General features: G+C 41.2%; 1 protein-coding gene, 1 long non-coding RNA gene and 1 other non-coding gene across 3 annotated transcripts in view; 1 reads left to right on the top strand and 2 right to left on the bottom strand.

Moving 5' to 3' along the window:
- Positions 1-14,022: 14,022 nt before the first annotated feature.
- LOC132072489 (uncharacterized) lies at positions 14,023-16,548 on the bottom strand. The gene is made up of 4 exons (XR_009418335.1): positions 16,536-16,548; positions 16,074-16,236; positions 15,178-15,287; positions 14,023-14,312 (listed from the first exon to the last, which is right to left on the bottom strand). It is a non-coding gene; the product is annotated as an uncharacterized LOC132072489 (long non-coding RNA).
- Positions 14,923-15,041, bottom strand: LOC132072913 (small nucleolar RNA SNORA26). Its single transcript, XR_009418434.1, has one exon. It is a non-coding gene; the product is annotated as a small nucleolar RNA SNORA26 (small nucleolar RNA).
- An 8,379-nt stretch (positions 16,549-24,927) lies between the features above and the next one.
- Positions 24,928-27,538, top strand: part of USP46 (ubiquitin specific peptidase 46) — a 33,869-nt gene continuing 31,258 nt past the window's right edge. Inside the window, exon 1 of the mRNA XM_059471469.1 lies at positions 24,928-25,333. Coding sequence (XP_059327452.1) covers positions 25,298-25,333 — 36 coding nt within the window. The 5' untranslated portion in view covers positions 24,928-25,297. The remainder of the gene's footprint in view (positions 25,334-27,538) is intronic.

Below are 27,538 nucleotides of genomic sequence, written 5' to 3'. Positions count from 1 at the left end.
TGTGAAAAATACACAAATGAATCAGTAAATAATTTACACTAGCTTGTAAATAATGCATTAGGTACATGGGGTTTTTTTAAATTTATGTGGCTCCTTATTACTCAACTTATTTTCTAAGTGGTTTTTACCTTGAGCAGCTGGACTGTGGATTTGCCAGGCTCACCTGGCAGAGAGGAGAGGTGACAGTGGGCAGCAGGAAGAAGACATCTCAGAGGCACAAAACTAACATTTTGGAGGGAAAATAATTTAACCCAGCCTGCTGTTCACCTTCCCTTCTCTGCTGCAGGCTTGCTGAAGAAGATGTAAACAGAGGTGAAGTATCATCTTAAAAGGCCAGGACTGGCGGAGGCAACCTGGAGGCAGCTCTGGGCAGGGAGTTGTGGGGGCAGAGGAAGGTGCTTGCCAGCTAAGGAGAAGCTATACAGAGAATTTGTTGCATGAGAAGAGGTGCAAGAAACTTGTTTCCTTTACATGAAAAAACAATGTTTTAGATCTGAATTAGAGTACCGCTCCCTTTTCTCAGTAAGTGTCCTGGTTTCAGCTGAGATGTAATTCATTTTCTTCTCAGTAGCTGCTGCAGGGCTGTGTTTTGAATTCTGTACAAGAACAATCTTGATGACACACTGATATTTTGTTGCTTAGTAGTGCACACTCCAGTTGAAGGACTTTCCAGTTTCCCGTGCTTTGCCAGTGAGCAGGTGGACAAGAAGCTGTAATGGAGTACATCCAGGACAGCTGACCCAAACTGGCCAAGGGGATATTCTACACCATAAAATGTTATGCTCAGTATGTAAACTGGTAAGGGAAAAACAATATGCCTTGTTTAATCATGGATCGTGCTGTAGGAAAGCATCACAGGTGGAAGAAAACTTTCCATTTGAAATCCCTTATGACAAGATGTGGAAACTGCTGAAGGACAAGGTAAGTCAGCTTGCAGAGGTGCAACTCATCCAGCTGGGTTAATCAGACATCACTGAACAAGAAAAATGGCCAATTCTTCACCTCTGTACTGATTCATGGAGGGGGGCAGATGCCCTGTGGGGGTGGTGGCAGCAATGGAAGCAGCATAACCGGCAGTGCAGAGGTAAAGCCATCTGGGCTAGATGGACAACTTGATTGTGAAGGTACATCATGTAGATAGATGCTCCTGTACCCAAGGGTCAGATCACTGAAGAGTAGGAGCATAGACAACAGACGGATCATGTTGCTAAGACAGAATTGGCTCAGGTGGATTTGTACTGGCATCATAAGAGCGAATGGTTTGTAGCTCAGTGGGTCCATGACACCCTGGGACATCAAGAGATGCAACATATAAATGGGTTCATGACCAGTGGGTGCACTTAACCAAGAACACTGTCACACAGATTAACTATGTAACATGACCTGCAATTAAGAAAACCAAGTGATTAAAGTCTCTCTGGTAAGGAGGATGAAGACTGAAATATAAATTTGGGGAGGCCTGGCAGATTGTCTAAATCACACTCCCACAAACCCACCAAGGCAAGCACCATGTTCTTACAATGGTGGAAGAAGCCACTGAATGGCTGGAAATATATCCCATGTCCCATGCTACTGCTTGGAATACTCTCCTAGGCCTTGAAAGGCAAGCCTTAAGGAGACAGGATACCACAGATGGAATTGTCAGACACTGGGACTCATTTCTGAAACATTCTAGACACTTGGGCCAATGAGTGCAGCTTGAGTGGGTATATCACATTCCCTACCACGAACCAGCCTTTAGGAAGACTGAGGAGTACAATGGGCGGTTAAACACTACACTGAGAGCTGTGGGTGGTGGGGCCTTCAAACACTGGGATACACATTTAGCAAAGGCCACCTCCTTAGTCAACACTAGGGCATCTGTCAGTCAGGCTGGTCCTGCTCAAAGCAGACTGTTATGTACTGTAGAGGGGGATAGAATTCCTGCTGTGCACATTAAAAATATGCAGAGGAAAACAGTCTGGGTTATTTCTGCCTTAGACAAAGGCAAATCTGTCCATGGGATTGCTTCTGCTCAAGCACCTGTGTGCACTTGGTGGGTAATGCAGGAGGATGGAACACTCCAGTACGTGCCCCAGGGGGGATTGGATTCTGGACAATAATGATCAGTGAATTAAAATGTATGATGTTATTTGCTGTATAATGTGGCATATTATAATTTCCACAGTGGATTTATGCCCATCACCATATTAGGTGCCTGTATCCATCACTCCAAATTTGAGGATAAGGACCTGACTTGCTTTTGATCATCATGTTAATAAAGAATTAACTTTAATAAAACTGGTTAAGCGCAGCAGTGACAGAATCAGAACTGGCTTTAACATGCAACAATCCAAAATGACACACCACAGACTCCTGTGACAGAAGGAGCTCCAGGTCACAAACTAAATGAACTCAACAGATTTTATAGACATTGTCAACAGAATAAGGGAATGATTGTTGTGTATGCATCTATCACAAGACAGAATAGTTAATGGCACACTGGAAAGTGTGGCACCTAGCATGATGTAAATGATACAGAATGAGGGGTGGATACTGTCCTGGTTTCGGCTGGGATGGAGTTCATTTTCTTCTTAGCAACAGGTACAGGGCTGTGTTTTGGATTCAGTATGAGAGTCTTGTTACTAACACTCTGATATTTTGGTTGTTACTGACTCTAAGTCAAGAACTACCCAGTTTCCCATTTCTGCTAGTGAGCAGGTACACAAGAAGCCAGAGAGAAGATGTCCAGGACACCTGGCCTGAACTAGCCAAGGGGATATTCCATAGCACAGAGCGCCATGCTCAGTAGGCAAACACCAGGAGCTGGCTGGGAGCGGCTGTCACTGTTCAGGGATAGGGTGGGCATCAGTCATCAAGGGGTGAGAAATTGTACCAGGCATCAGTTGTTTCTTTTGGGGTTTAGTCCTCTCTCCATCTCTCTCTGCTTTTTGTATTATTACAATATTTTGTTTCAATTATTAAACTGCTCTTAACCCAGAAACTTTGCTGCAGATGGGGGGAGGTGAATTAGGGGCTGTGTGGTATTTAGTTGCCAGCTGGGGTTAAGCCACAATAGTAAAACAAAGAAACCTTGATAGCAGATTTATGGAATTTGACTAACAGCAAGTACTTCAGAATGCACTTTTTTGGCCACTCTGATCTTGATGACATTATAAATATGAAGACAATTCTGTGAGAAATTAATTGCTCTTTAACAGTTGAGTCAGGTGGTCCAGATGTACTGTAGGATATATTACACTGAACCTTTGCTCTGTGTAAGAAGGGATTTAGTTATTCAGCACTTTCCTCAAAAAAAAAAAATTAGATGAAAGATGGGACTATTTCCTTCCTCTTCATGCCAGTCATCCTGTGTCACCCGATGAGAAAGCTCACACTGTACTAGTTCTAGGAACAAAAGGAACAGTTCTTTTCCCTAGTGCTGACAACCTGATACCATTCACAAGCATTGCCAATTTAAATTAGGAACATAGAAAAGGTACAAGAATTTTAGGCAGTCAAACTGAATTGGCAGGATTCTTGAAAAGGGCCTCTGGTACCAGGCCTGAATTTGTATGCTGCTGTAGGAGCAGCTAAACCAGAGTAGATGATCAGCCGAAACAAAAATGTGGGCCAGCCAAATTTCACTCAATTAGGAGTTCTTTAAGATTTTTGTCCTCAATCTAGGTGTTCTAACAGCAAATGCACACAGGTTTTATTTTTTAAATAGAATCATAATTTGAATATTGCCTTGGAGGTATGATTTTACAACACTTTACATGCAGCTATTTTTGTCTCTTGGTGTTTCAATATCAGCTGAAAATTATCTGAAGTGTTACAGTATGGGGGTGGTGAGTTCCCTGCCCTTGCACTGGAACCAGAGGGGAAGGCCAGCAAAGTTCTTTGTGTTTACTTACTAAATGTTGTATATGCAGAAAGGAGTAAGTTACAGGGTAGGCTAGTGGGAACACCAATGGTGAAGGATTATACCTGAATGATTTTGAAACTTCTTCAAAAATTATTCTGAGAACAAAATGTACCTGTGTGCTTGTTCCCAGTACACTGAGAGATTAGATGAGTACAAAACTGTGCACCAGCTGCCTGTCTCAACAAGAAAAGAATCACCAGGTTCTGGCGTAAACCTGCAGTCATTCTACAGTGAGATTACTATTACTAGCAACAATACCTCAGCTGTCAGGTTTTTTGAGTTACAAAATAAAGGCAAAAAGGAGAAAGTCAGTAGTTTTATCTCCAATCCAATCTTACCAACTCCTCATGACCTCAGCGTTGATTATTAACATAGTTGTTTTAACAGTGGATCTGAACCCTACACAGGCTCAGGCAAACCTTAATGCAACCCTCTGGATCATTTTCTTCCCTTGTTCCCTTGCTTCGTCTAAGTTTGAGATTTTTAAAACTGAAAAAAATATTATTTAATAATAATTCAGAATAATGGGTGGGAAGGCTATCCATCTTTTTTTTCAGTGGTTTTGGTTTTCATTAGTATGGTCCAGTGTTTTGTCGCTCATTTTTTTTCAGGTTTTCGTTTTGACGCTCATTTTTTTTCAGGTTTTCGTTCTTCATGGCCAACCCATGATTTAAGCATTGAAATTGACCAAGGCAAGTCTCTACCTTCTACAAAATATCCTAGATTTGATACACTAACATTTCCCTCACTAGACAAGAAGCCATTCTGTTACAATTCACTCAGTTTCAAAATCCTATATGTAACACTTCATTAGAATTTTTACTGTTTCTGGGATTTTGGAAAGCTTCTTTCAAGTTGCTGTGAGTCAGGGTAGACCTGCTGTAAGCCATCACTTGGGAAAAGCATCTCTGCTGCTGTGTGCAGCAAACCTAACAATTACAATGCCTTGAAAAGCACATCTTTAAACAAAACCATACGTTTGTCCTCAGGTAGCCAAGGTGTCTGGCTGTGGCACAGAGGGTACACTGATGTAATGCATAATGCCAGAAGGAATTAATTTTCTCAATGCAGTAAAATCAGTTATTTATAGAAGTATAATTATATTGTTCCTATTGTTTTACACATAATTCCAGCTATGAAAGAGTTGGAAGTATGAAAGAGTTGCAGAAGACCAAAATTATCTTTGTGATAAAATAATTAATATGATACATCCTGCACTGCTGCTGAATGCCCACCACCATAGAGAACCAGGTGCCTTACAATATATCCAGATGCCATGGCACAAATTCCCCCATAAAATTAGATCTAAGCAGATTAATTTGCATACTGCAAGAAGGCTGCACTTTTATGGTATTCCCTACAGTTTTGTTCACCATGTTCCTCTCTGCTACCACAACAAGGGCTGATTCTATATAAATTACAGCGGAGGTTTTTTTTACACTGCATTGATCACACCCCTTTGTAAACTTGCAGCTCCAAGGAGAGAACAAGAAATGAGCTCCTGAGTGAGGAAACTGTCCCCTTCTCCTGTTCTGCAAATGTCTGGGAGGATACTGTCACAGGTATACCATTGTAGTGAGGCCCCATCCATTTCCATTACTTTCCCTCCCCACTCCCTAACTCCCCTCTGAAGACATAAAATCCCAGAGAAGCAGGGCCTGCTCAGTTCTTGATGAGTCCTCTACCTCTGTTCAGATTCATCTTGAACAGCCACCCATTCTGAGTGCAGGTCCCTTCCATATTCCTGTTTACACAAACTGACCTGCTCCACAGAGCTTGGGATCAAAAGCAGAAGGAGAATGGGGTAACCCAGCCCAGCAGCACTGGGTTCAGCAGAGCAACAGCTGAACAAGGAGCCAGCAGTGTCTGAGCTCAAATGCCTCTGTTTCCAGCTAGATCAGCACAGAAACCACACAGCCAATACAAACTTTTTTTTTTTAAATCTTAAAGATGGTTTTGCTGAATTTGCACACTTCTTTTCTAACAAGCAGGGGCGACATTACACTTGAGGGGTTTTTTCAGCTGAATTACAGCAATTACCTAAATGAATAACTCATTTTCTAGACAAGCTGCCAGAAAATTAGTTGGGTTTTTTTGGGGGGGGAGGTGGGGGGAAGAGGCCAGAGGGAGGTAGGGAAAATTATAGCAGATTGAACTTTTACAGCAACATTACTGTGTTTTTATGTAATGTACTTAATCATATAGCTTGTGTTTTAGACATCATTCTAGTAGATTATGATTGTGAACAAAGAGTATTTCAGACTCCTAAACAACAAATCTACAGACACTGATAACCAAAGACTTGTATTGAATGTCCCACCTCTTACTAATGTTATAGACCAGAAATGTGAAAGGTGTGTAAAATATTTCTGGTTTTGGTATATAAGCTATTGAACAAGAATAAAAACTAGTTTAGCTGTAATGCACACTAGACCTACTCAATTTCACAAAATGTATGCATTTTGTTCTGTCCTTTGTTCTGTTTTTGCCAAATTTATATCAGCTCTAGATGAACTTTGAACCAACTAATTCTCATTTTAACTTAGATTATGTCATTTACATCAACAATTTATGGGTGGAACAGGTGATTAGACTAATGTCACAAAAAATATTTAACATCTCTTTAGCAGGCACTTTGATTCCTTTTTCCCTTCAGTTAATGTTTTTAAGAAGCTGACAAAATACAATTCCCACACTAAGAGATACTCAGCTAATAGTGTTTATTGAAGTATTCTAAACCAGAGCAACCAAACCGAACTCTCAAGGTTCCTGAACAACATACAAAACACAAACCACTGAATCTTTGCTTTCTCTTCTTTTTTCTTTTTTTTCTTTCTTTTTTTTTTAATTTTATTTAAGCATTCACACAATCATATCTACACCTTTCTTCAGTCTGAGTCTAAAAATCTTATATTTGTGGTAGCTTTCCAGTTTCAAAGTAAAATTGAAATTAAATACTGCTGTGTAGGATGGCTATAACAGCTCTTTCACTCATCTCATGGTTCTTTCTCAAGCTATCATATTCTAAGTAGATTTGTTTAATAATTGTAATTCTATGTTCTATCTAGCTTTTAATTACAATTAATTACATATTGTTTAAGTAGGATTTTATTTTACCCTGTGATGCCCCCAAGATGACACTGAGGTATGCACACTACAGTCTGGGCCTGTCCTTGTGCTCTAGATTGAGTCTTCCATGCCATTCTCCACATGAATCTATGTTTTCTCCAGAAATTCTATTCTCTGTGGGTGCTTTGATTTACAGGTTGGCACTGTAGTGTGTTACAGACTATGGGTGTGAGCTGTCAATAATAACTCTACCTCAAGAACTGTATTTTAGGAAACAAAATTCAATCAAGCAGTAAAGTATTACACAGGACTAGCTCAGGTTCTTAACAAATGGCATTGTGAGTAACAAAATTTTCTCAAATCAAGCTTCTGCCTTTCAAAATAGTTCATATTTACAAGATCATTTATATTTTCTAATGTATTTGATGGTACCTAGGGCATGAACTAACACTTCTAGAAAGACAGTGTACAACCACATCTGTGTGTTCTGTATTTCCTTCAGTGCTGACAGGGTAATAAATTGCTTTTTCCCGTTGGCTTCATGATATAAGTATGGAATTACATTACAAGAGTTTCTGTGTGGGCAATCCAAATTACCTGGCTGAAGCAAACACACCCTGTGACTTGAAGAGATCAAGGAATACTAAAGATTTTTATTTTAGTTACCAGCAGTGGGTTTTTCAAACTATTCAGAGAAGGCCAAATTTTGTTCTATTGATATCAACAGTAAAACTCTTCAGAAAGACTGGAAATAATCCAGTTCTGAATACCTCTGAAAAACCCTACCCTAAAAATCTTTATTTTAAATTGCTTCAAAACATGCAATTTATGGAATCTACCACAAGAAATTTTGCCAGCATGGAGCTGAAAGGCAGCTGGGGATATAAGAAAACAGATGATCCATATGATATTCTTACTTGGAGCTTTGCAGTCTGACAACTGAAAATAATTTACTTGAAAGGAGAAACAATTTCTCTCCACGCCCTTTTCAATACATTAAATATTCAGTTCTCATTTATTTTTCCATGAGAAATGGCAACAGTATTTTGTACTACTGAATTTTATGTGAGACCTTCTCAAGCAGTGCAACTTGTTCTCAAATCTCAAGACAAAAAAAACATATATAAACTATCACACAATCCAACTGAATAAAACCAAAGACACTTAAATCACAGTCTAGAACTACTTTCATGAATCTGATTACAAATTACAAGGCATTTTTTCTTTCTGTGCTCACACAAACATACAGGACATTAAATAACCTTCTTAAGGTAGACTCACTAATAATACAATTGCTCTGAACGAAAACAAAAACTAGTGTAATGAAAATGAGTGCAGAAGTCATCAGAAGGGTGGATCAACTACATGGAAGAATAAAGACTGTAATTCTTAAAGTGAAATGCAAAGTGAATGCATGAGAAAATGTGTGTCAGGCTAGAAATTTATGACACCCTGCTGAACAAGATCAGAGATGAGTTCAGGTTAACAGCATGAAAATTAGTAAAAAATTGTATAAATAACCCAGTTTTATATAACCGCAGGTCTGGGCACCTGGCAGCACAGCACTCAGCAGGAATGGTGAGGTGAGCTACTGAGATAAGGAAAAGGCAAGACTGAGGACAGAACCTCAGATCTTCTCAGACAGATAACAAAGGCTCGCAGAGATGAGGGGTGGTCTGACTCTGCTGAGGTAAACGAGCAGGACTTAATTGAATTATGGTGAAACTGACTGAATTTCTGCTCTATATTTTTGTTAGTTCTCTTACAGGTCCTAGTGACCTCCAAATAAGTGTGCATACCTTATTTTTTGGAAGATTTCAAGCCAGCCTCTAGCAGCCTTTTCAACATATAATTGATAAATCTAAAGCCAGAGAGAGCTGAGAGAGCAGCTCTTCCATCATGCTACACTTTACATGGAATGACATCTTCATTTAATAAGAAAATACAACAATTTTCTTTAAAACCTCACACCATTAAACAATGGTCCCCTATCTATATTTTCTTCCTCATAAATCAGGTCCTGTCCAAGGGTCACAGGGGAGCTGTTACTAACTTCATAACAACTGCTGGTTCTGCTTACAGTTCCTGAGGTGCCAGCAGCACAATAATTGAGTGTTGTGAAGCAGTTTGAGATACGTGGTACATTCAGGAGGGTGTATAATATATTCACTATTTTTCTTCACCATTTAATTTCATACCTAAAATCTATATCCAGTTATGGAGGGAGAGCTCTCATCTAATAAATGAATATGCATTTATCTGTAATAATTCTAGTCAAAAAGGAAGACCATCAACCCCTCTCTACAACATAAATACACATACTCAAATTCTCAAGGCTTTATAGTGAATTCTTGGCATGCTTTCTTTCCCCTAGCAATTTCCAAAGAAAATGAGCAAGAAGTTCAAGAGAAGGGTTTATAAAATTGTGGACTACACAGTATTTAGTGCATGAGCTAACTTAATTAAAGAAGTATGCAGAAAAAAACTCATGGTATGTCAGGGCATGCCAGCAACTCTAAAAAGCTTGTGCCACACTCGACCTGAAATCAGTACCTTCAGTCTGGGTATGTGGAAGAGAACACATTATTTCTGGAAACAAACTGCATCCTTCTCTATGCTGTACTTGGCTTTTATTTCTTCTAGTCAGTTTACCAGTAAAGCATGTTGTGTGAATGTTATGTTTACACTTCAGAGGAACAAAATCCTGAAGTGATGAGCCTAATAGGATCCATTATTAAAATCCTGAGTACATTACAGTTGGCAATCTTTTTGAGTAGCTTGCTAAGATTTTTTTTCTGCAGAACTATCGATTTTCTTTCATTTTCCTGAACTGGGAGTCTTCACTTAGAAGTAGAAAGTCTGAAAAGCACACTGAATCATAGGCCACATTCCATTTATGCTTTAGTGCACAATATACCACTGAGAAAGAAATAAAATGACCTCACTTGCTACCATGTTAAATAAATTAGAGCTCTGCATGACCTATTGTCTCCAAACCCAGGCAGTGTGAAAAGCAGGAACTCCCAGCATTTTTTCCTTCCCTGGTTTTATGTACACTGCTGTTTCTAGACCTCTGCCTATTTCCAGTTACTCCTGCTCATATATTTAATAAAGTATATTTGTTGAAATTTGTGGCCTATGATTCAGTGGGCTTTTATTTATTTATTAGAATGTGTGGTCAATTAAATAACTTTGTGTCTTACAAGAAACACACAGTACAATCTGAAGATAACAAGTCATTGTTGACAGCTTCTATACTTTTTAACTGAAAATGTATGAGTATTCTGAGTTTTACCATGTTCATTATTTATGCATTGAGTCAATGCTGTAGAATTTTATTATCAAAGCATAGGAGGAAACCTCTGAGCTTTACATTGAAGTCCACTGAACAGGAAAAGTCCTCTCTGCAGCAACAAATGTCAGGCCACCTTTACCAAGGTAAGCAAAAGTATTGATGCGTGGAAAAATCCAATGAGATTTTCATATGAAACCCAAAGTAGAATGTTTTAAGAAAATGTGGTTTATATAGATCTGAGATGTAACAAGCATTAACAGGATTTTAACATGCTGTAAACTCTAGTGTGGTAAGAAATGTCTGCCTGCATTGACCCAAACCAGAATGCATGGGATGCACACAAATTATTTCTTTGATTCAAGTGCATTCAGCCAGCGTTCTCACCCTCTTTGCATGAAGTGAGGGATCTTGGATACAACTGTAGCGTTATGAGAAAGCATGAAGAAAAGTAAGGAAGATGCAGTCAACTAACCATCAACTCAGAAAAACAGCTAGGACAGCAAGTAGCCATTGTTACTTGAGTATTACCTCCAAGCTTCCCACTGAATACCAGTGAGGCTGATTTGTTAATGTAAGGCCACAGAGTCATAAAGCTTATTCTAGGATGAAGTAATGCCTGCATCCAAACTTCAGATTATCAAAAACAATGCACTACAAACCCCTGAGATCACAAATCTCTGTTACTAAGTGGAAGTCACACAAGCTCTGATATTGACAAGCTCCTCAGAACTAAAATTGTTGCAGAGTACCAGACTTTCAAGGTGGTCTCCCAAGAAAACAAAACCAAAAAAACAACTACAAAATCACTGAAAAAAAGGCATTTTTATGCCTTGCCAGTTCCTTGCACAGAACATAACACAATGTTGCTTCCTGTAGACCTGTGTATAGAAAACTGTCCAAGGCTAAGCACATTATTCCATAATTATATTCTTCAGGGTTTGGGTTTTTTTCATTCCTTTGATCATTGTGTCTCATCAATTGTAACTACTTACTGAAAGGAAGTGAAATAGGAAATATCATGCTTTTCAATTGTCTATGAGAACAGGAATAAATAGGTATGTAAATATTTCCCCTTTTGTTTGACAGTCCCCAGTCTTGATGAACAGATTAACCTTCTTGCAGATTTAGTCAAAGAAAACCCAAAGCAGTATTCCTACATTTGCTATCAATAGCCAGAATTTATTTTCCCCAAATCTCTCATATAATCCCTGTTGTACAAAGCGTACATATAAAAATGTATAAAATGACCAAGTATGGTTTCCTGTCATTTACCCTAACAAGGCTGTAAGGCAATTTGGTAGCCCTGGCCTAGTCTCAGGCAAACCTGCCTATTTTTCTCCCATTAGTCTTCCATTTTCCAAGGAGTAACAAAAGGGAGAATTGTAAATGCTATCACTCCATTTAGAGCATAGCATTCAGCAAACCAGCCAGGTTTCTTGGTGAACTGCACCGCCCCAAGCACACAGTCCCCCCTGGGTGGTGGTCAGGGTGAATGAGCTCATTTACACCAATGAAGTTACTGGATTTAGACCCTAGATTAATACTAATCCCTTTGTTTTGCTTCACTACTTTAATGTGATATATCGTAAATATATTTAGGTGGGTGATGCCTGAACTGACATATTTATATTCCCAAAACCTGTAGATGGAATAGGAGCAACCCAAAGTTAATTGAGGAGAGATTTCTTATAAATACTCATGAGAAGTCACAGAACAAAGTACTCTCAAGTGACTTATCATTCCAATGAGTGTTTCTTCAAAATGAGCTTCCAGCATAGAGCAATGGCCCCAACTTAATGATTACAAACAGCTAAATGTGAAAAGGTAGCTTTATAAATATGTGAAATAATTTGATACTTTAGTTGCAAATATAATCTCTGCTTTGATTTTGCATTAACCAGATCCATTTTAAAAGAATAACGTCTTAGGTTTGCCTAGTTATTTGAAGAACATGATTGTTGAAACTAAGTGTTCACCAAGGAGTCTCAAGTAGACTTTATTTCATTCTTGATCTCTCTCTAGATGTACTAAACCCACTAAACTTACTCCATTTATGCTGTGTGAAATCAGAATAGTAGATCATGTCTAGAATGGACTCTCTTTTCATTAGCCTTTCAAACCAGATGTCTCATAAACAGAGAACAGCAAAGGCTGGACCTTGCATGCAGCTATGGCACTTAGTGGCATGTGGGTATTCCATCCAAAGGAGCCACAAATTGACTTCATTAACAGTGATTCTATTGGGAAGCTTTTATACCACAGTGCCAATATACTGTGCAAGCCACTAATGTGAAAAATTTATTTTCTGCATCAGACATACTGACACAAAACAAATTTAGTTGTCAGTAATAGAAAGAGGTAGATCCTAGAATGCTTGCAATTAAACTTCTTGAAACTTTTAAGAAAGGGGAAAAAAAGTGGAAAGTAGACAGCAATGAAACCACTAAAACAAAAAAAAAAAGAGAATATTCAGAACTAACCCTGGCTGCAGACCCCAACAGATCTTGATTCAGACAAGATCCTTGTGGACAGAGCAGCATATGGAATTTAATGCCATTTATTGCACAATAAATTAATCTGGAAAGGAAAACTCCAACCCTAATTCTAAGATAGCTTCTAATTCCTTCAGAAATTCTGGAAGTGTAGCTCACTGAAATCATCATGCCAAACTATCAAATGTAAACAAGCTTACTGGTTAAGGACAACAGGAGTGAACATTCAGAAATCAGTCTGTACTGAATATCATTAATTAACATTGAATCTAAGAAAGGCAAATTATAAATCTTGTGCAGGGGAGACATAAAACCACAACCCCATAACACAAGACTGAATAGACTAAAAATTAATCCTTAAGCATGGCCACAGCAGACAAAGATCTATACAACTGAAAAAACTTTTAAGAAATGATACATTGTTTCTTGCAAGAGGAAATGGACACTTGTCAAGTTTAATATTGTGAAGAGAAAGTACTTCTGTATAGTTATGTTTCTTATTAAAACAAGCAGACTTGGGTGAGCATAGAAGGCCACAGAGCATTACTCAACCCTTTTGGTGTATGTTCAAGCAAAGGTAAAAAGAAACACTTCCTGTCTAGATGGGGGTTCAATATGACCTCACATGTAAATACATTAGTTCCTAAATCACACCATCTCAGTCTCCTAAACAGGCAGTGGTGAGCACCTGACAGCCATTCTACTTAATATCCTTGCTTGTGCATTCTAGGAAAGCACAGGCAGTAACACAAATTTTGTGCAGGATGCACAAAATTAAAGATCTACCTTCAAGAAAAATGTTTTCAGTATTAAGACATAAGCTACTGAAAAGCATATACAAGCTTTTAATTGCTCAACAATGATCTTGTTTTTTAAGGACCTTCTCACTGATAGTGCTTTACATGGAATATTACAACATTTTCCTTGTTAATTTAAAATAGGCAAGGAATGGGATTCTTGGTAACATGTTCTTTTCAGTTTGAGATAATTCTTTTGTAGAAAACATGCAAACACATACAGTGTAATGAAATAACTTAGAAGTTAGCTGATTGATCTCAGTGCTTTTGCATTACAAAATACTCAGATACCAAGAATAAAAGATTAAGAGGGCCTTTTCAATGGGTTTGTAAATTTAAGATTAAATTATTTAAGTCTGAACATGGCAAGAATGTTTCATGGATGTAAACACTTTAGTGCTGTCACAGAAACAAAGTCTTCATGCAGAAAATACCTTAAGAAGAAACCTTCAAAACACAAAGTTTTGGTAGCATGCTTTTATTTTAATAATTACTCATTTATTTTAATCCACAAACACAGTCAAATTACAGCAGTTTTTGTTAGGAAGCCTGTTTTAACAAATGGTGAGATGCCTGTTTCAACATTATCATTGAAGACCTATCATTTAAGCCATTGCTTGTCTCAATTCTACTTCCAAGATGATACTTAGAGGTGACAACTGGAATCATCTTGTATGAAGTCAAAAATCATCCACTCAGGAAATCATAAACTGATGTCTAATGTCAGTTCCTGGAACATGTTGTCTTCATCCCTGTAAAAGAAGTTCTATTTCAGTTGCAGTCAGCATTATGCACACACAAAACAGGTAACTGCTCTAAGGTTGAGCTACATGAATCTTCTACATGACACTAACCTTTGGCCAGAGCCTTTTTTTAAACAAAATTACTTGGTTTGTACAGGATGGGATCTGCATTTCCCATACCATTAGTATGGATTCCATTCCAGAGGACCAGCTACATTAGAATAAGCAGATCAGTAACTATCATTGACTTTCCTGTGATATTTTTGCTATTTGTTTTTGGCTAAATCTATATAAAGTTTTAAGAGTTACCACACAAGTTTTTCACCAGTCAAAGCTATTTTGCTTTGTCTTCCAGCAAGGAGTAAATTAAACTCCTTCAGGAATAGAAGACAATGCAGCCACTATTATCTGATAATCCTTTTCACAATTACATACCTGGAGACCAAACAATTTATGAGAAACTCTTAAGGCACAAATCACACAGGTTCACAAAGCACAAAGATTTGAGAAACCTATGATATTAAGATTCAGCTATCATAACAAGAGGACAGTTCAAAATCTTCCTACAAACTGTTAACAAAGTTGATTAGCAGCTTCTTGAAGTTCAGCAGTTATACAAATGTGTTCCTCCTAAGCATGATCCAAAGAAGAGTTTCAGCCTCACCTCTGGGTTTGCAAGAGAACTTTTATACCCCTCAGTATTGGCCACTTAAGACACTGCCAGACTTAAGAGGGCAAAGCATAAAAGGGGAGTAGATTTTAGCATGTTATAGTGTTTTCTTATCAACTAGGATGATCTGAATATACTATCTAAGAGATACTATAATTTGCTTGAAATACCGTTGGAAATTGTCATTAGACAGAGCACACTTACCTTCAAGGAGAAGGCATTATTTATTCCTAAGAAGTCCTGAGCATTGCTTCACATTTAGGTGTGATTACCCATGTCTAAAACATTTCAAGCATGGTTGCTATGTGAGGCCTCTAGAGAACACACAAAAAAAATTGTAAAATTATAATTAATACTGTTTAACTAAAGTTAAAACTCTAAAGTTTATTCTACAGAGTTGCTATTATATTGTTGAAAGTCATTTACAAGTTTATTTTTAAATCAAAACCTAGAGCAAATGGCAATTACTGGTTCAATCTGTTGATAAGGCATGTTCATTAGCCCAGTTAAACTACATAGAACATGCCTTTTTAACATTTTTTAAAATATACTTTTAATCCTAAACAATGTAACGTTTATTAAGCCTAAATTACTTTCAGTGCTGATGCTACCGAGGTGAACTATAAGCCTGTAGGTTTGACTGAATCTTTGCCAGATAATTCATTGCTACCTTGTGTCTACGCACAGATAGATATATACACACACCTTGTTATAACTTATAAAGCACTCATCCAAGAGACATCAAATGATACTGTTACAGGTGGACTAGAATATTCAGGGAAAGCCCAAGACAGAGGGGTTTTTTTCTTTGTTTGAACAATTATCAAGCCCAGCTAAACCCAAGCCCTAAGTGCCTACAGTCTAAACATCACAGGTTACAATTGCAATTTTCTTGATGCGGCCCATTAAAAAACTAAATAAACGCAGTGATTCAGATTCAAGGTTTGTGCAGCCCAATAGCTGCGACTTAAAATACAGAAGAGTGCAAATGTAGACAGTTATTTTGACTCAGAGACACAGGGCAGCACCCCATATATATATCTGTTGTTTTAAAAAACTCTCAGGATTCATAGCCCTCCACTCCGGAAGCCTTTTCTTACCAGCCCCAGGCTGCAGTAGGAGCGCTGAGCTCGGTGTGTCCCTCACCCATGGGCGTCCCAGGCCGTGAGCGCAGCCCGCCAGCGCTGGGCCTGCCCGGGCCAGCCGCGCCGGGGCTCCTGCCCGTGGCGGGCATTGAAGGGCTCGCCGCTTCCTCGGGACACACTGCGGAGGGAGAAAGGCATCAGCCGGGCAGCAAGGGGACCGCGAGGGGGGAATGGAGGGACGCGGGTCATTTGTGCCTCACGACAGGATGCAGGGCGGAGGGAAGGGCTCCGCACTGGGTTTTAGTGAGGGAAAGCTGCTCTATCCCCCTGTGTTGACTCCCCGGAGCACCGCCAAGCTCCGAGAGGGCAAGATGTGAAGGGAAAACCACACAGGTGTGTCCCACCTCCCCTAGGCCCAAAGCCCGTCCGTGCGGAGGGCAAGGCGGCTTCCCCTGAGAGCGGCCGCGTTCACCTTACCGCGCCCACAGCCGGCGGACAGAAGGACGGAGCAGCGCCTCGCCGGCCGCTAAATACCGCCGCGCGCTCCCGCGAGACCCACGCGGCTCCGGCCGCCGCTGCCTATTGGCGAGGACAGCGCGCGTGACCTCCCGTGGGGCGGGGCGGGGCCGCGCGGCCGAGCCGCGCTGAGCCGGAGGGCCCGGGAGCTGCCGCAGGGCCGCGCCACGGCCGCGTCTGAGGGGCCGGCCCGGCTGAGCAGCTGAGCTTCCTGCGGCGGTCCCCATGGGTCAGATCAAGGCTTTTGCGGGGGCACGCTCGTCCATTCCTCCCCGGGCCGAGTTCTGGGTGCCCGCAGACGTCTAACACTGGGAAACAAAAGTGCCTTCGGTGCGAAGTGGCAGCTGTGTAGCGGGTTTGAGGCATTAAATACCGCTGATCTCTGTCTAAACTCCTGTCTAAGCCGTGCTTAGGAGGCTTAGGAGCTGTCTGAGGATGGCGAGGTAAAGCCCCGAGCCTCGCTAATGCCCTGGCCATGCCGTGCAGCTGTGCCGGGCTGCGCGCCAGCCGTGACGCGGGGCCAGCAGGCCTGGCCTGCGAGCCAGCCCTCAGCACGGTGCGCAGCTCTGCGGCTCTTCTGCCCCAGATAGAACGGGCCGCCCGTCTGGGGATGCTGCTAAGAGGGTTTGGAGTGAGTACGAGCAGATTAGCATAAACAGGGAATTAGTAGTTTGTAGGACAGAGACTTCGCAAAGCTGGTAGGCAGGAATCACAATATATCATAGAATGTACTGAGGTGGAAGGGACCCATCAGGATCTTCAAGTCCAACCCCTGGCCCAGCACAGGACACCCCAAGAATCACATCCTGTGTCTGAAAGCATTGTCCAAACTGAATTGAAGGGCTCGCCGCTTCCTCGGGACACACTGCGGAGGGAGAAAGGCCCTGCTTCTCAAATAGGTGTGTATATTGCTGATAATTCACACCTTCCTGTCTCAGTGAGGAGGAATATGTCCTGGCTCACGCCGAGTTCCACCTGTAAAGTGTGTAGAAAGAAAACAACGAGTTGGCCCACTATCTCTAATCTGAACCCTGCATTCAAATCACTCTCAACAGAGCTAACCAATCTGATGCAGCCTGAAACAAATAGTCACATAGTTGCAATCAAGGGATGATTCTAGAAATTGTTTCCTTCCACTTCTAGTTACCTCTTCTAATTCTTGACGCTCAAAACATTGTTGCAGATTAACCCTGTGACAGTTTATTGTCTGTACACCCAGATTCAAAACCAGTCTTAGGACTGCAGGTAAATCAGTCTCTGGAGATAAATTTGTGAGACATGTAGTTTTAAGTTATTTCAAGTGGGCTCCTTTTGCAATGACTATTTTCTGTGGTCAGACACCTAAGTCAGATCAGTCTTTTTCCGTAATGTAGTCAAAAAGATGAAGTGGTATTCAATCTTTAAATTTTTAGCACTTATGCCAGTGGGATTTATGTCAAGTTTGCTTTCTTCTCTTCCAGTACAGAAAGTAAACTGGCACTTCTGTTACACAGAAAACCAGCAATCCACAGCAAACCAGTGATCAGTATCCATCCTAATTGAGCATTTTAATAATTCACATAATCCTACACCTTTTTCTTGCCCCTCAGAAGTTTTCTTCTGTTTTCCCCAATACAAAGTTTGTATTGTTTGCCTTCTCTCTGGCTCCATGAAACTTTTGTGTCTGATAGCGGCACAACTTCAAGAGAAGAAATGCAGAGTCTACCTGACCTTCCTGTCCTATTCCAAAGCTGCTCTATAGAATAAAATAACTGTCCTTTAATAAATTACTGCAAGGATCAGATGTGGATTTGAGCCCCTTTACTTGCATGTTAGTTGTCTCATTTCCTGTTATAGGGCTGTAACCACTAAGTTGCTGCCTACAAGGCTGCAGGCAGATCTGCTGTTTCCATGTGCGTGGGATGTAACTTTTATCTGAATGAACTTCTCAGCTGGGCACTGAGTCTGCCCACAGCTTGGGTACTTTGGGGACTTGAGGGAAAGACCACAATATTGGTGGATCTGGGTACAGGTTAATTTTAACTAACTGGGAGAAATACAGGCCTGGTCATGAGCAGAATTTGTAGGAAATCCAGTTATCATGAGGGCATTTTGAAATTTATTAAGTGGCAGCAGGGTGTCTTATTTTGTAGATTAGTGTTGAGCTTTTTGAGGAGGTGGGTGACCTGAATTAATTTGTTCAAATATTGAAGAGTGATGCTCTAATTAGCCAAGTCTCTCTTTGTCACATGCAAGAATTAAGTCTCAAAGTCTCTGATGCTTTGATGCTTCTCACAGAAGAAAGACTCTTGAAAACAACTTGTTTAAGAACATCAGGAGCTTACCACAATGTGCAATTGTCATAAACATTTCACTTCAATTTTACTGTCTTTCTCCACAATGAAGGAAAATCAATCAAGTAAAACCTCATTGTGTCCATCAGTCTTTGCAGGTGAATTACCTGCAAAGTAGTATTAGTATTCAGTAGCATTAAATAATTGTCATGTTTGAAGTCTTAAAATGTAAAAGACTTTTATTTATATTTTTATATATATGTGTGTATGTGTGTGTTTGTGTGTGGTTAAATTTGGTTAAAACTTTGAGATGTAATGTAATGTAATAAAAGTGTAATTTAATTTATGCACAATTTCATAGAATGTAAAGACTATTTTAAATTCATGCTGAAAATAGACTAAATGCCAGTTACAGCTTATCTGTCCTTTGGGCTTTTTTTTTGTCCTCAGAATGTTTGTGAGTTAAAATTGGAGCCTGTAAAAGAGAATAAAAATGTTAAATACAATCTTTGGAGAAGAGGAAGGCAAGCCAGAATCATTATTTCCTTTTCAGAGGCAGAAATATCAATATATTTCTGTAAAAACTTCAATTTTCTGTTATTTTTGCTCAGTGAGTCTCTTTTTGTTTGATAAATTACTTCCATGGTTAAAAGTTTTTGTTATCTCTTTCCAGCTAATATGTACGATTAGAATTTAAATAGTGTTTTTCCACCTGAAAACACATTTTGTATAGGTAAGAAAAATGCCAGTAAAGTTTTCTTGTGAGCTCCCTTGCTGAATAATTGTTGAAGTGAGGGGAGAACGACCATCCTATAATGCATCGAACTCGAGTTTATTGATCGATCAGCCAGCTTAAATAATAGTGTTAATGAACTTCATGCATATTCCAAAATCCAGGTTTATGATAGGCTAACAGAGAAAACTCTAACCACTCCTTTTGTTTTACAATACCGTTGATTGTTTACACAAAATAAAACCAGTGTTCTCACTGTGATATGAACGGTTCCCAAAACTTCCATATCTGTTCCCAGGGTGGCATCTTTTCCGAGAGGGGGTGTTACCTTTGTTATGGGAAGACTGCCTGAGAACCTTATTGTTTATACAATGATGCCTGAGAGAGACTAATTGTTTATAGAAGTCAGGCTGGGAACTGCTTTGGAACTGCTTCACAGCTACCTGTTACTTTTCTCTCAATTGCATGGCTTCATGGCCTTTTTCCTCAAGCCATGCCTGAACTAAACTCTCCACAAATAATATACCTGATGAAGAGGCCATTCTTCAAGAGTCTTCCTTCTGGAAAGGTGGGAATATTTTTCCTTGAGTAATGAGAGTGGGGAAGGTCAGTACTATTTACAGAGCACTGAAGTTCTATTACAGTCACTGTTCCAAGCTCTTAACACAGTGTATGTGAAACTCAAGTGGAAGGAAAAGGGCAGGGGTAAGGTGTGATGAGATATTCACAGCTCCCGGCCATGATTGACTCGGACTGGCTGCAGAGGCTTTAACAGCCTCTTCATAGACTAGAATGCAATGGCTTTCACTAGAGAACTCTTCGACCCCTTGTATCTACTCAGCCAGCTTTTGGTACCTCAACAGCCATGTACTTGCTTCTGTCTTGTTCTGCTGTCTTTGGCCTTCCAGATGTGGTGTGCGGCCAAAAAATGATGATGTCAGATGCTGTTGCAGTGTGGCAGAGTGGCAGAAGTGCTGCAACCTTCTTTGGCAGGTCTCCTTCAGAAGCTGCTCAGAGTGAGGCCTCCAGAGCAGCCATTTCAAGCCCATACACACACACACACACCACAGAGAGCTCAGCAGAGGAAAGACAGGGAGGCTCTGTGCATGGTCTATTCCAGCTGGGGTTTATTGCGTCCACCCTGCCAAAGGGAGCAGAGACAAAAGACAGAACCATGTGGCCTGCATGACTTCAGCGTGGGGTCAGTGGCCAGTGCCCTGAGGGCACAGCAAAGGACAAAGGGCAGCACCCTGTAGGGGGGATGAGGGAGGAGTAATTGGGGTGGGCAGCATCCACTGGCCAATGGGGGAGGCAATCTAACGTAGATTGGCAGTAGTGCTGCAGAGCATCATGGCTTAGTCCTCTCTGTCCGCTGAGGTGGGGAAAACTTTATGATGTATTCTCCCAAGGCAAGGCCCTGGGGATGTCCCTGAGGGGGAGGAGTCAGAGGATTCCACAAGATGCTATAAAGTGTTTTGTTTTCTTCTGTAAAGTAATAATTTCTGAGAAAAATGAAGAGGTGGTATTCTCTACTTGCCAACTCTAAAATGTTTAAACTAGCAAAAGATAGGCAAGATTCAGGGATCAATTTAATGCAGTTTTATTTCTATGCTTTATCTTTAGAATCCTGACAAGTCATACTATCACAAAAACATGAAGTTTTACAGTATTTTGAATCAAGAGAAATAATTTCTCAGATAATTTGAAAATGTTGGGTAGGGGTTGTTTTGAAGATGACAGTCTTAAAGAAAAATAGTAATTCCAAAGTTGGGTTGATATTTTGGTTTTAGACTCTGCACATTTTCTATGGATTTCCATGAATTGTTCATGGACTGCAACTCACTCTTGCCATTAGAATGTCAGGTGCAGATGGAGTGGTTTCCATGGACTTGCTATGAGCCATGTGCCACAGATTCAATCCATAGGCTGCAAGCTGGTATTTGGCATTGTACTAAAGCCACCAGTCTGTTCTGGAATGAGGCCAAGCTTCATGGAAAATCCCGATTTCTCATTCTTGTGTCTACACATTTGCCATTTTGTTAAAGATATTTTGCTATTTTTTGGTAGAACATAATTTAATATTATATACAAAACATTTTAAAAATTGTAAAATTCTAAACCTACATTGTCAGCACTGTAATATTTCGGACATCTGAATTCTCCTATAATTCTTATGTATTTTCCATGCTTTCAGGAAGCCTTAGTATTGTTTTAACTCCCTTTTCCATTAAAATGACCTTTTAATTGGTTGGAAATATATCCTAAATTTGATCTGTTCCAAACATTTGTTCAGCAAACTGACTGATGATTACCCACTTCTGGACCCAAGTTTATTACAAGAAAAACATAAATGAACCCTCTGTGGAATTTTACAAGATTTCTGGAGAGGAAATGCAATATCCTCTTTGTAGCACAGAATGAACAGATATTCTAGTCTCAGATTTGCTACCAACTCTCCTGAGTTAACTTTGCAAGTATTTGGTGAATACTTGCAAAATACTCTGAAAAGTCTGGTGGAAAATGTTATGGAAATCCATGCCTCTGCTAGCCAAAGAGGATATTTACAATAGGTCCATATTTTATGCAGTGAAATAGAAATGTTCAAGCGTAAAACCAGATGAGACCAAGACAGATCTAAAATTAAATGCAGGAGGTATTTTTTGACCTTTCAACAGAAATTATATAAGCACTCTTAGGTTATAAATAGTCCTTTGTTTTCCTTCTCTTTGTCTAACACTAAGAAGAAACACAGGGTTGGTTGTTTGTTGTAAGGAGATAGGGCAATGCTTTGGAGTGGAAACAATTGTGCACTGTTCTTTATTTATACAATTCCTATAAAGTTTGTTACTAGTATCTGTTGCATTGCTTAGCACTTTTTTATCTTCAAACAGCGACAGGAATAAAGTTTCTATTCCTGAAAATGACAACAGCAGAAAAAACCAAAACCAGACACTAGTCCATTTCCAGCATGAAAGTTTCTTTCTTCTTTCCTGTTTTGATATGTCTGAAGAGCAAAAAAGACAGTGCTAGACTATTTTCAAACTGACACAAATACACTTGTATATTATTCTCTATATTTATTATTTATCTTCAGAAAAAAAGACAAGAAAAGTGTCCACCTTTAAATGAAAGTATTTATACTAGCATTAAGGAATATGATACTGAATTCTTCACAGAATGATGTATGTGCATGTTGACAAATATTCCCTTGAACAACCAGTACGTGCTTAATCAGTAGCAATTTAATTTTGTGTCAAAAAAGTTTAACGAACAGAAACAACAGAAAACTTACCCTGAAGTCAAGTAATTGGCATTTAAGAAAAAAAGAAGTATGGAAATACCACTTTTTTCTTTTTTGTCTTCACGCATTCTATGATTTCTCTGGGGTTTGTATTATGGAAGTAATGTTATTGACATTAAAATATACGTGAGGCAAATGGCTTTATTAGATACTGCATTTTGTGTCATTTAAATTTTTAATCACCTTTCAAACCCATTTGTTTGTTCCATAACTTTTCACTGATAGCAATTATGATTCTCCACAGTAAATTGGAATAAGCAGGCTACAGCAAAGAATACATAATTAGGCTTGTGTAATAACAGGCATCAGTTTAAAAACCAGGGATGGTGCAGTACTGTCCAGGCTACTTAGAAATGCACTGGAAACTAATCAGACCTTGATTGCTTCAGTCCTGACATGTTGGCTTAACTCCCATTTTCCCTGGTTATGTTGAGAAAACCTGTCATATTATGTGTAATCCAGTCCTCTGAGTTTAAGCAAATTAAACACTTGGGATCAAATTCACACATAATGTAAGACCATGAACTTAATAGAATTATACCAAAGATAATTTTTTTTCTCAGTGATGTTATTTAATGGCTCTTTTGCATAGTGATTTGCGGATTTATGAAGCAGTTTAGTGGCCCTGTGGACTTCACTCCATTATGTCCAAAAATCTTTCTCCATCCTGTATGTTGAATGTCTGCAATGATTTAATATAACTAATCCAACTTAAGGAGGAAAGAAAATTCTGTCTCTGTGACAACTCGATTTTGAGTTTCTTTGCTGAAACTCTCAGCAAGATACCAACTAATGCCAAATTTGATACCGTTTTTATAAAGCAGGCACTTGTCCACAGTGAGCTGGATTAAGGCCACTTACCTAACAGTATTTTCAGGGCAGGAATTTATCTTTAGATGTTACTGCTGATGCCAGATTTTACTAGTAATCATAGATCTTTTTTTGAAATTATAATTTAAAAAAATACTGACTTCAGAATGTTTCCTGTAAATGAAGGCTGTGGACCCAGGCTCTATAGGCTGCAATTATTTTATTCTAGCATCATGAAATGAAAGGTGTAGCCAGGAATGAGCATGCCACCTTTCAGGTGCTGTTAGGAACAGAGGTGTCTGTAGAAATGCTAGTAGTTCTCTCTTTATTTGAATGATTTTCCCAGCACAGCAGAGGAACAATAAATGGGCCTTAGGCTCTTGCTGAAAAAAAGCAACATCTGCTAAGGAAAGGGGAATTCTAAGATGAGGTTTGCCCTAGCTGAACTCTGCTCTTGCTTCTCTCAGAGATTTGCTATGTGACCTCCAGTTAGCTATTTAACAACCTTGGGCCTATTGTCACGTGTGTGAATTTAATATACTTACACTGCTCTGCCTTGGAGAAAGGCATGGGCCTCGACTTGCTTGTGTTTGAAGAGAACCTGAGATTATTACATTAACTGTGTCGTATAAATGCTAGATGTTGTGAATTTGTGGTGAGCACATGGTGTGGGGACAGTACCAAAAGAGCATCTGTGAAGATAAATGTTATCTGCATGAATGACAATACAAAGCACCAAGTGAGGGCAGTAAATTACATTCCAGCCTACGGTTCTGGATTTTGCAAGTGCCTGGGCTCCTGTGTACCTCCTAATTAGGTGGGGTGAGCATGTTCCAAAGCACAGTGCCGCCGTTCCTGCCATACATCCACGTCGTCCTGCCTTCCTGTCCTTCACCCAGCTGCCTGCCGGTATGGCTGTGCACGCACCGAGGCCGGGATTCCCAGCCCCGTGGCCATTCCAGGCCCGGTGATTAAAGCACCGCGGCTCCTGTCGGAGGGCCCGTCCGGAGGGGCGGCGGGCGCAGCGCCTCCGCGCCCCCTCGGCCCCGCAGCGCATTGGCTGCGGCGGCGGCCGCCCCGCCAGGCCCGCTGGGTGCCCTGTGCCCGGCACTGCCTCTGACCTTCCCTTCCCTTCTCTTCCCGTCCCCGGCGCTGTCAGAGCGCATCAGCAGGCGCGGCGCTGCGATGGAGCGGCGAGCGGCAACGGCAGCCGCCGGGAGAGGAGGAAGAGGAGGAGGAGGAGGAAGGGAGAGATTAGCGCGGTGCCGGCTGGCGCAGAGGCGCGGCTGAGCGCTCCAGCGGGAGCCCGGGGCCCTGCGGACCGTGCGAGAGGCACAGGCGGAAGGAGCGGAGATGCGGCCGCTCTCCCCGCGCTGCTGAAGCTCCCGGTCACTCGGCCGGAGGAGGGAGGCCGGGAAGGTCCGTCCTTCTCGCCGCTCTGCGGGCGCAAAGGGTGCCTGTGTAGTCCCCTCCTCTCGCTTTTATCCCAGCCCCGGAGCAGGAGCCGCCGCCGCCCCCTATCCCTTCCTGCGCTCTTCCCACCATGAGCGGGGCTGTTTTCACCTTATAAAGATGGCGGTGTGGGATCGCTGCAACCTTTAGACTAATGACTGTCAGAAACATCGCCTCCATCTGTAATATGGTGAGTGCTGGCGGGGGACGGGCGGCGCGGCTGCCCCTGCGGGGGCCGGCTGGGGGCTGCCCCGGGGCGCAGCCCAACCTCGCGGCTCCGTCCCGTCCCCAGCGGCGGGGGAGCCGGGCAGGCTGCCGAGAAGTGCCCGGGATGGAGTTGGCCGACGGAGAGTGACGATGTCCCGAGGAGTTTTCCGGGAGCAGCCCGGGCGTGGGCCGGGGAGGGACGCAGATGCAGAACCGGTGCGAGGCCCCCGGAGCGGGTCTGACCCCGGCCGAGGCGCGTTGCAGACGGAGCCGTGGCCCGCCCTTCCTCCGCCGGCCCTTCCTCCTGCCCTAATACTGCGAAAGGACCAAAGTTGGGTTCTGAATCCACATTAAATCAGTGACCCTGTTTAACCCTCTCAGGCAGGCACCCTGAGCTCTCCTAGGGCCAGCAGCTCCCCAGATTACACAGAAAAGAAGGATGATTAGATGCCTAATAACACTTTTAGATCCCGATGCCAGGTGGTTGCTCTAGGAAGTCTTTGCTTTAGAGCTAACTGGGTTTAACTTGCACTGCATGCTGCTCGAAGAGAACTGGTGTTTATAAAGTACTCTTGAATCACTTAGCTTTCTCAAAACCAATTAGGCAATTAGGAAGGAACAAGGAAACGTTTGTATTTTTGTTATGTTCACTTTGCTACTTTTCTCCCCATGGAACAGTTGAAACGATGCTTTCTGCATTATGTTTGGGTTTAATTTTAATTCTAACAAACTTGGAGCACCTAATTTGGTTTAGGTTTTTAAAATTTCTTGGCAGGAGGAGGAAAAGCTCAAACTCTGTCAAAGACTTTTTAATACTGTGAGACTGTAGCAAACTTGCCAAATAAATACTTGCGTGCTAAGCATCTCAATGCAAACAGAAGAGAATCCTATTTTTGTTCATTTTGGGTTTTTAGTCTGTATTTTTCACCCTTATTTCCAGGTTCTTCAAGAGCAGCTACACACAGTTGCCAGCTTCCCTCCATGTGGTACCCCAGCATGCCTTGTGCTGCTGATGCCACACATACCACTCACCTGCCCTGGAGAATGGAGCCTGTCTCTAGGGTAAGGCAGTGGGCACAGCCCCAGAGGCCTGGCTGCTGTGGGGTCTGAGTGAGGGAGTGCAGAGCGCAAGCCTGCTCCCCTTCCATGTGTCCACACTTCCACTTAAGTGCGATTGGTCTTTTGTTGCAAAAGAGATGCCTGGGAAATCCCATGCATAGCTTTCATTTGAACCTCAGCCCTCCCTTTGAAATGCCTGCTCTGAAATGCAGAGAGGGTGAGTTGGTTCTGAGGTTAAAAGAATTAATACAAAATCCAGATTTGTGGTATAATAACCTGGGTGCTCACCTTTCTTCATCAACAGTAACTAGTTTTCTGAACTTTTCATTGTTCTTAATGATTTCCAGTCCAATGAGCCACAAATACTGCAAAGAGAGCTTCAGGAAATGGTACAGGACTGAGGAGAAAACCTAGATGCACTTACCTTCTCTCTGAGGCAGGCTCCAGTTTTTACTGCTGATTAATGGTGGATGTGATGCCTTGCAAATTTTATAAAAGAACACTGCATGAAGGGGAGCTGGAGACTCATAGGTGGATGTAAGACCTTGGTATAAAGTACTAGGAACTCTGATTTTTTTATGTGCTTCAGACAGATGCACTTGCATGCAGCACAGTTCTCCCAAAGACTGAACAGATTCACAACAGAACTGATGAAGTTCTTGCAGGGGTATGCTGCTCAGCTGTCATTGCCAGTAAATCCTGTAAAAGTAGCATCTGAGAGGTGGAGAGACTAAAAGGAAGAAGGAGAGCCCCAAGCAGAAAAGGGAGCATACCAGGATTCATACTTCAAGACAATTCTAGCTGATGGTACTGTGACAGAAGGTGTAGTCTATTCAATGTTACTGATGTTTTAAGGCTACACATTCCTTGAGGTCTGTGTACTTAGCTTTTAGAGATGCCATGTTGTGTTGGTTACATTTAGTTTTTTTCTGGATAACCCTCAGGGACTGGAAGTTCTTTTAGGCAAAAACAATGGAGTTTTAGACAGCTACAGGAATTTGGGGCTGTAAGAGAAATACAAATTCTTTCAAGTGCTGGCAACGTTGCATTATGGCTCCTCCAAAAATGTGTCCACTCTGATGAGGTGATGGACTTGAACTCAGTGGTCTGTAGGAGCTATGACAACCTT

The sequence above is a fragment of the Ammospiza nelsoni genome, chromosome 4 (assembly GCF_027579445.1).
Source record: "Ammospiza nelsoni isolate bAmmNel1 chromosome 4, bAmmNel1.pri, whole genome shotgun sequence".
Classification (NCBI taxonomy): domain Eukaryota; kingdom Metazoa; phylum Chordata; class Aves; order Passeriformes; family Passerellidae; genus Ammospiza; species Ammospiza nelsoni.
The sequence above is the reverse complement of the archived record's forward strand: the minus strand, read 5'-3'. Positions and strand labels throughout refer to the sequence as shown.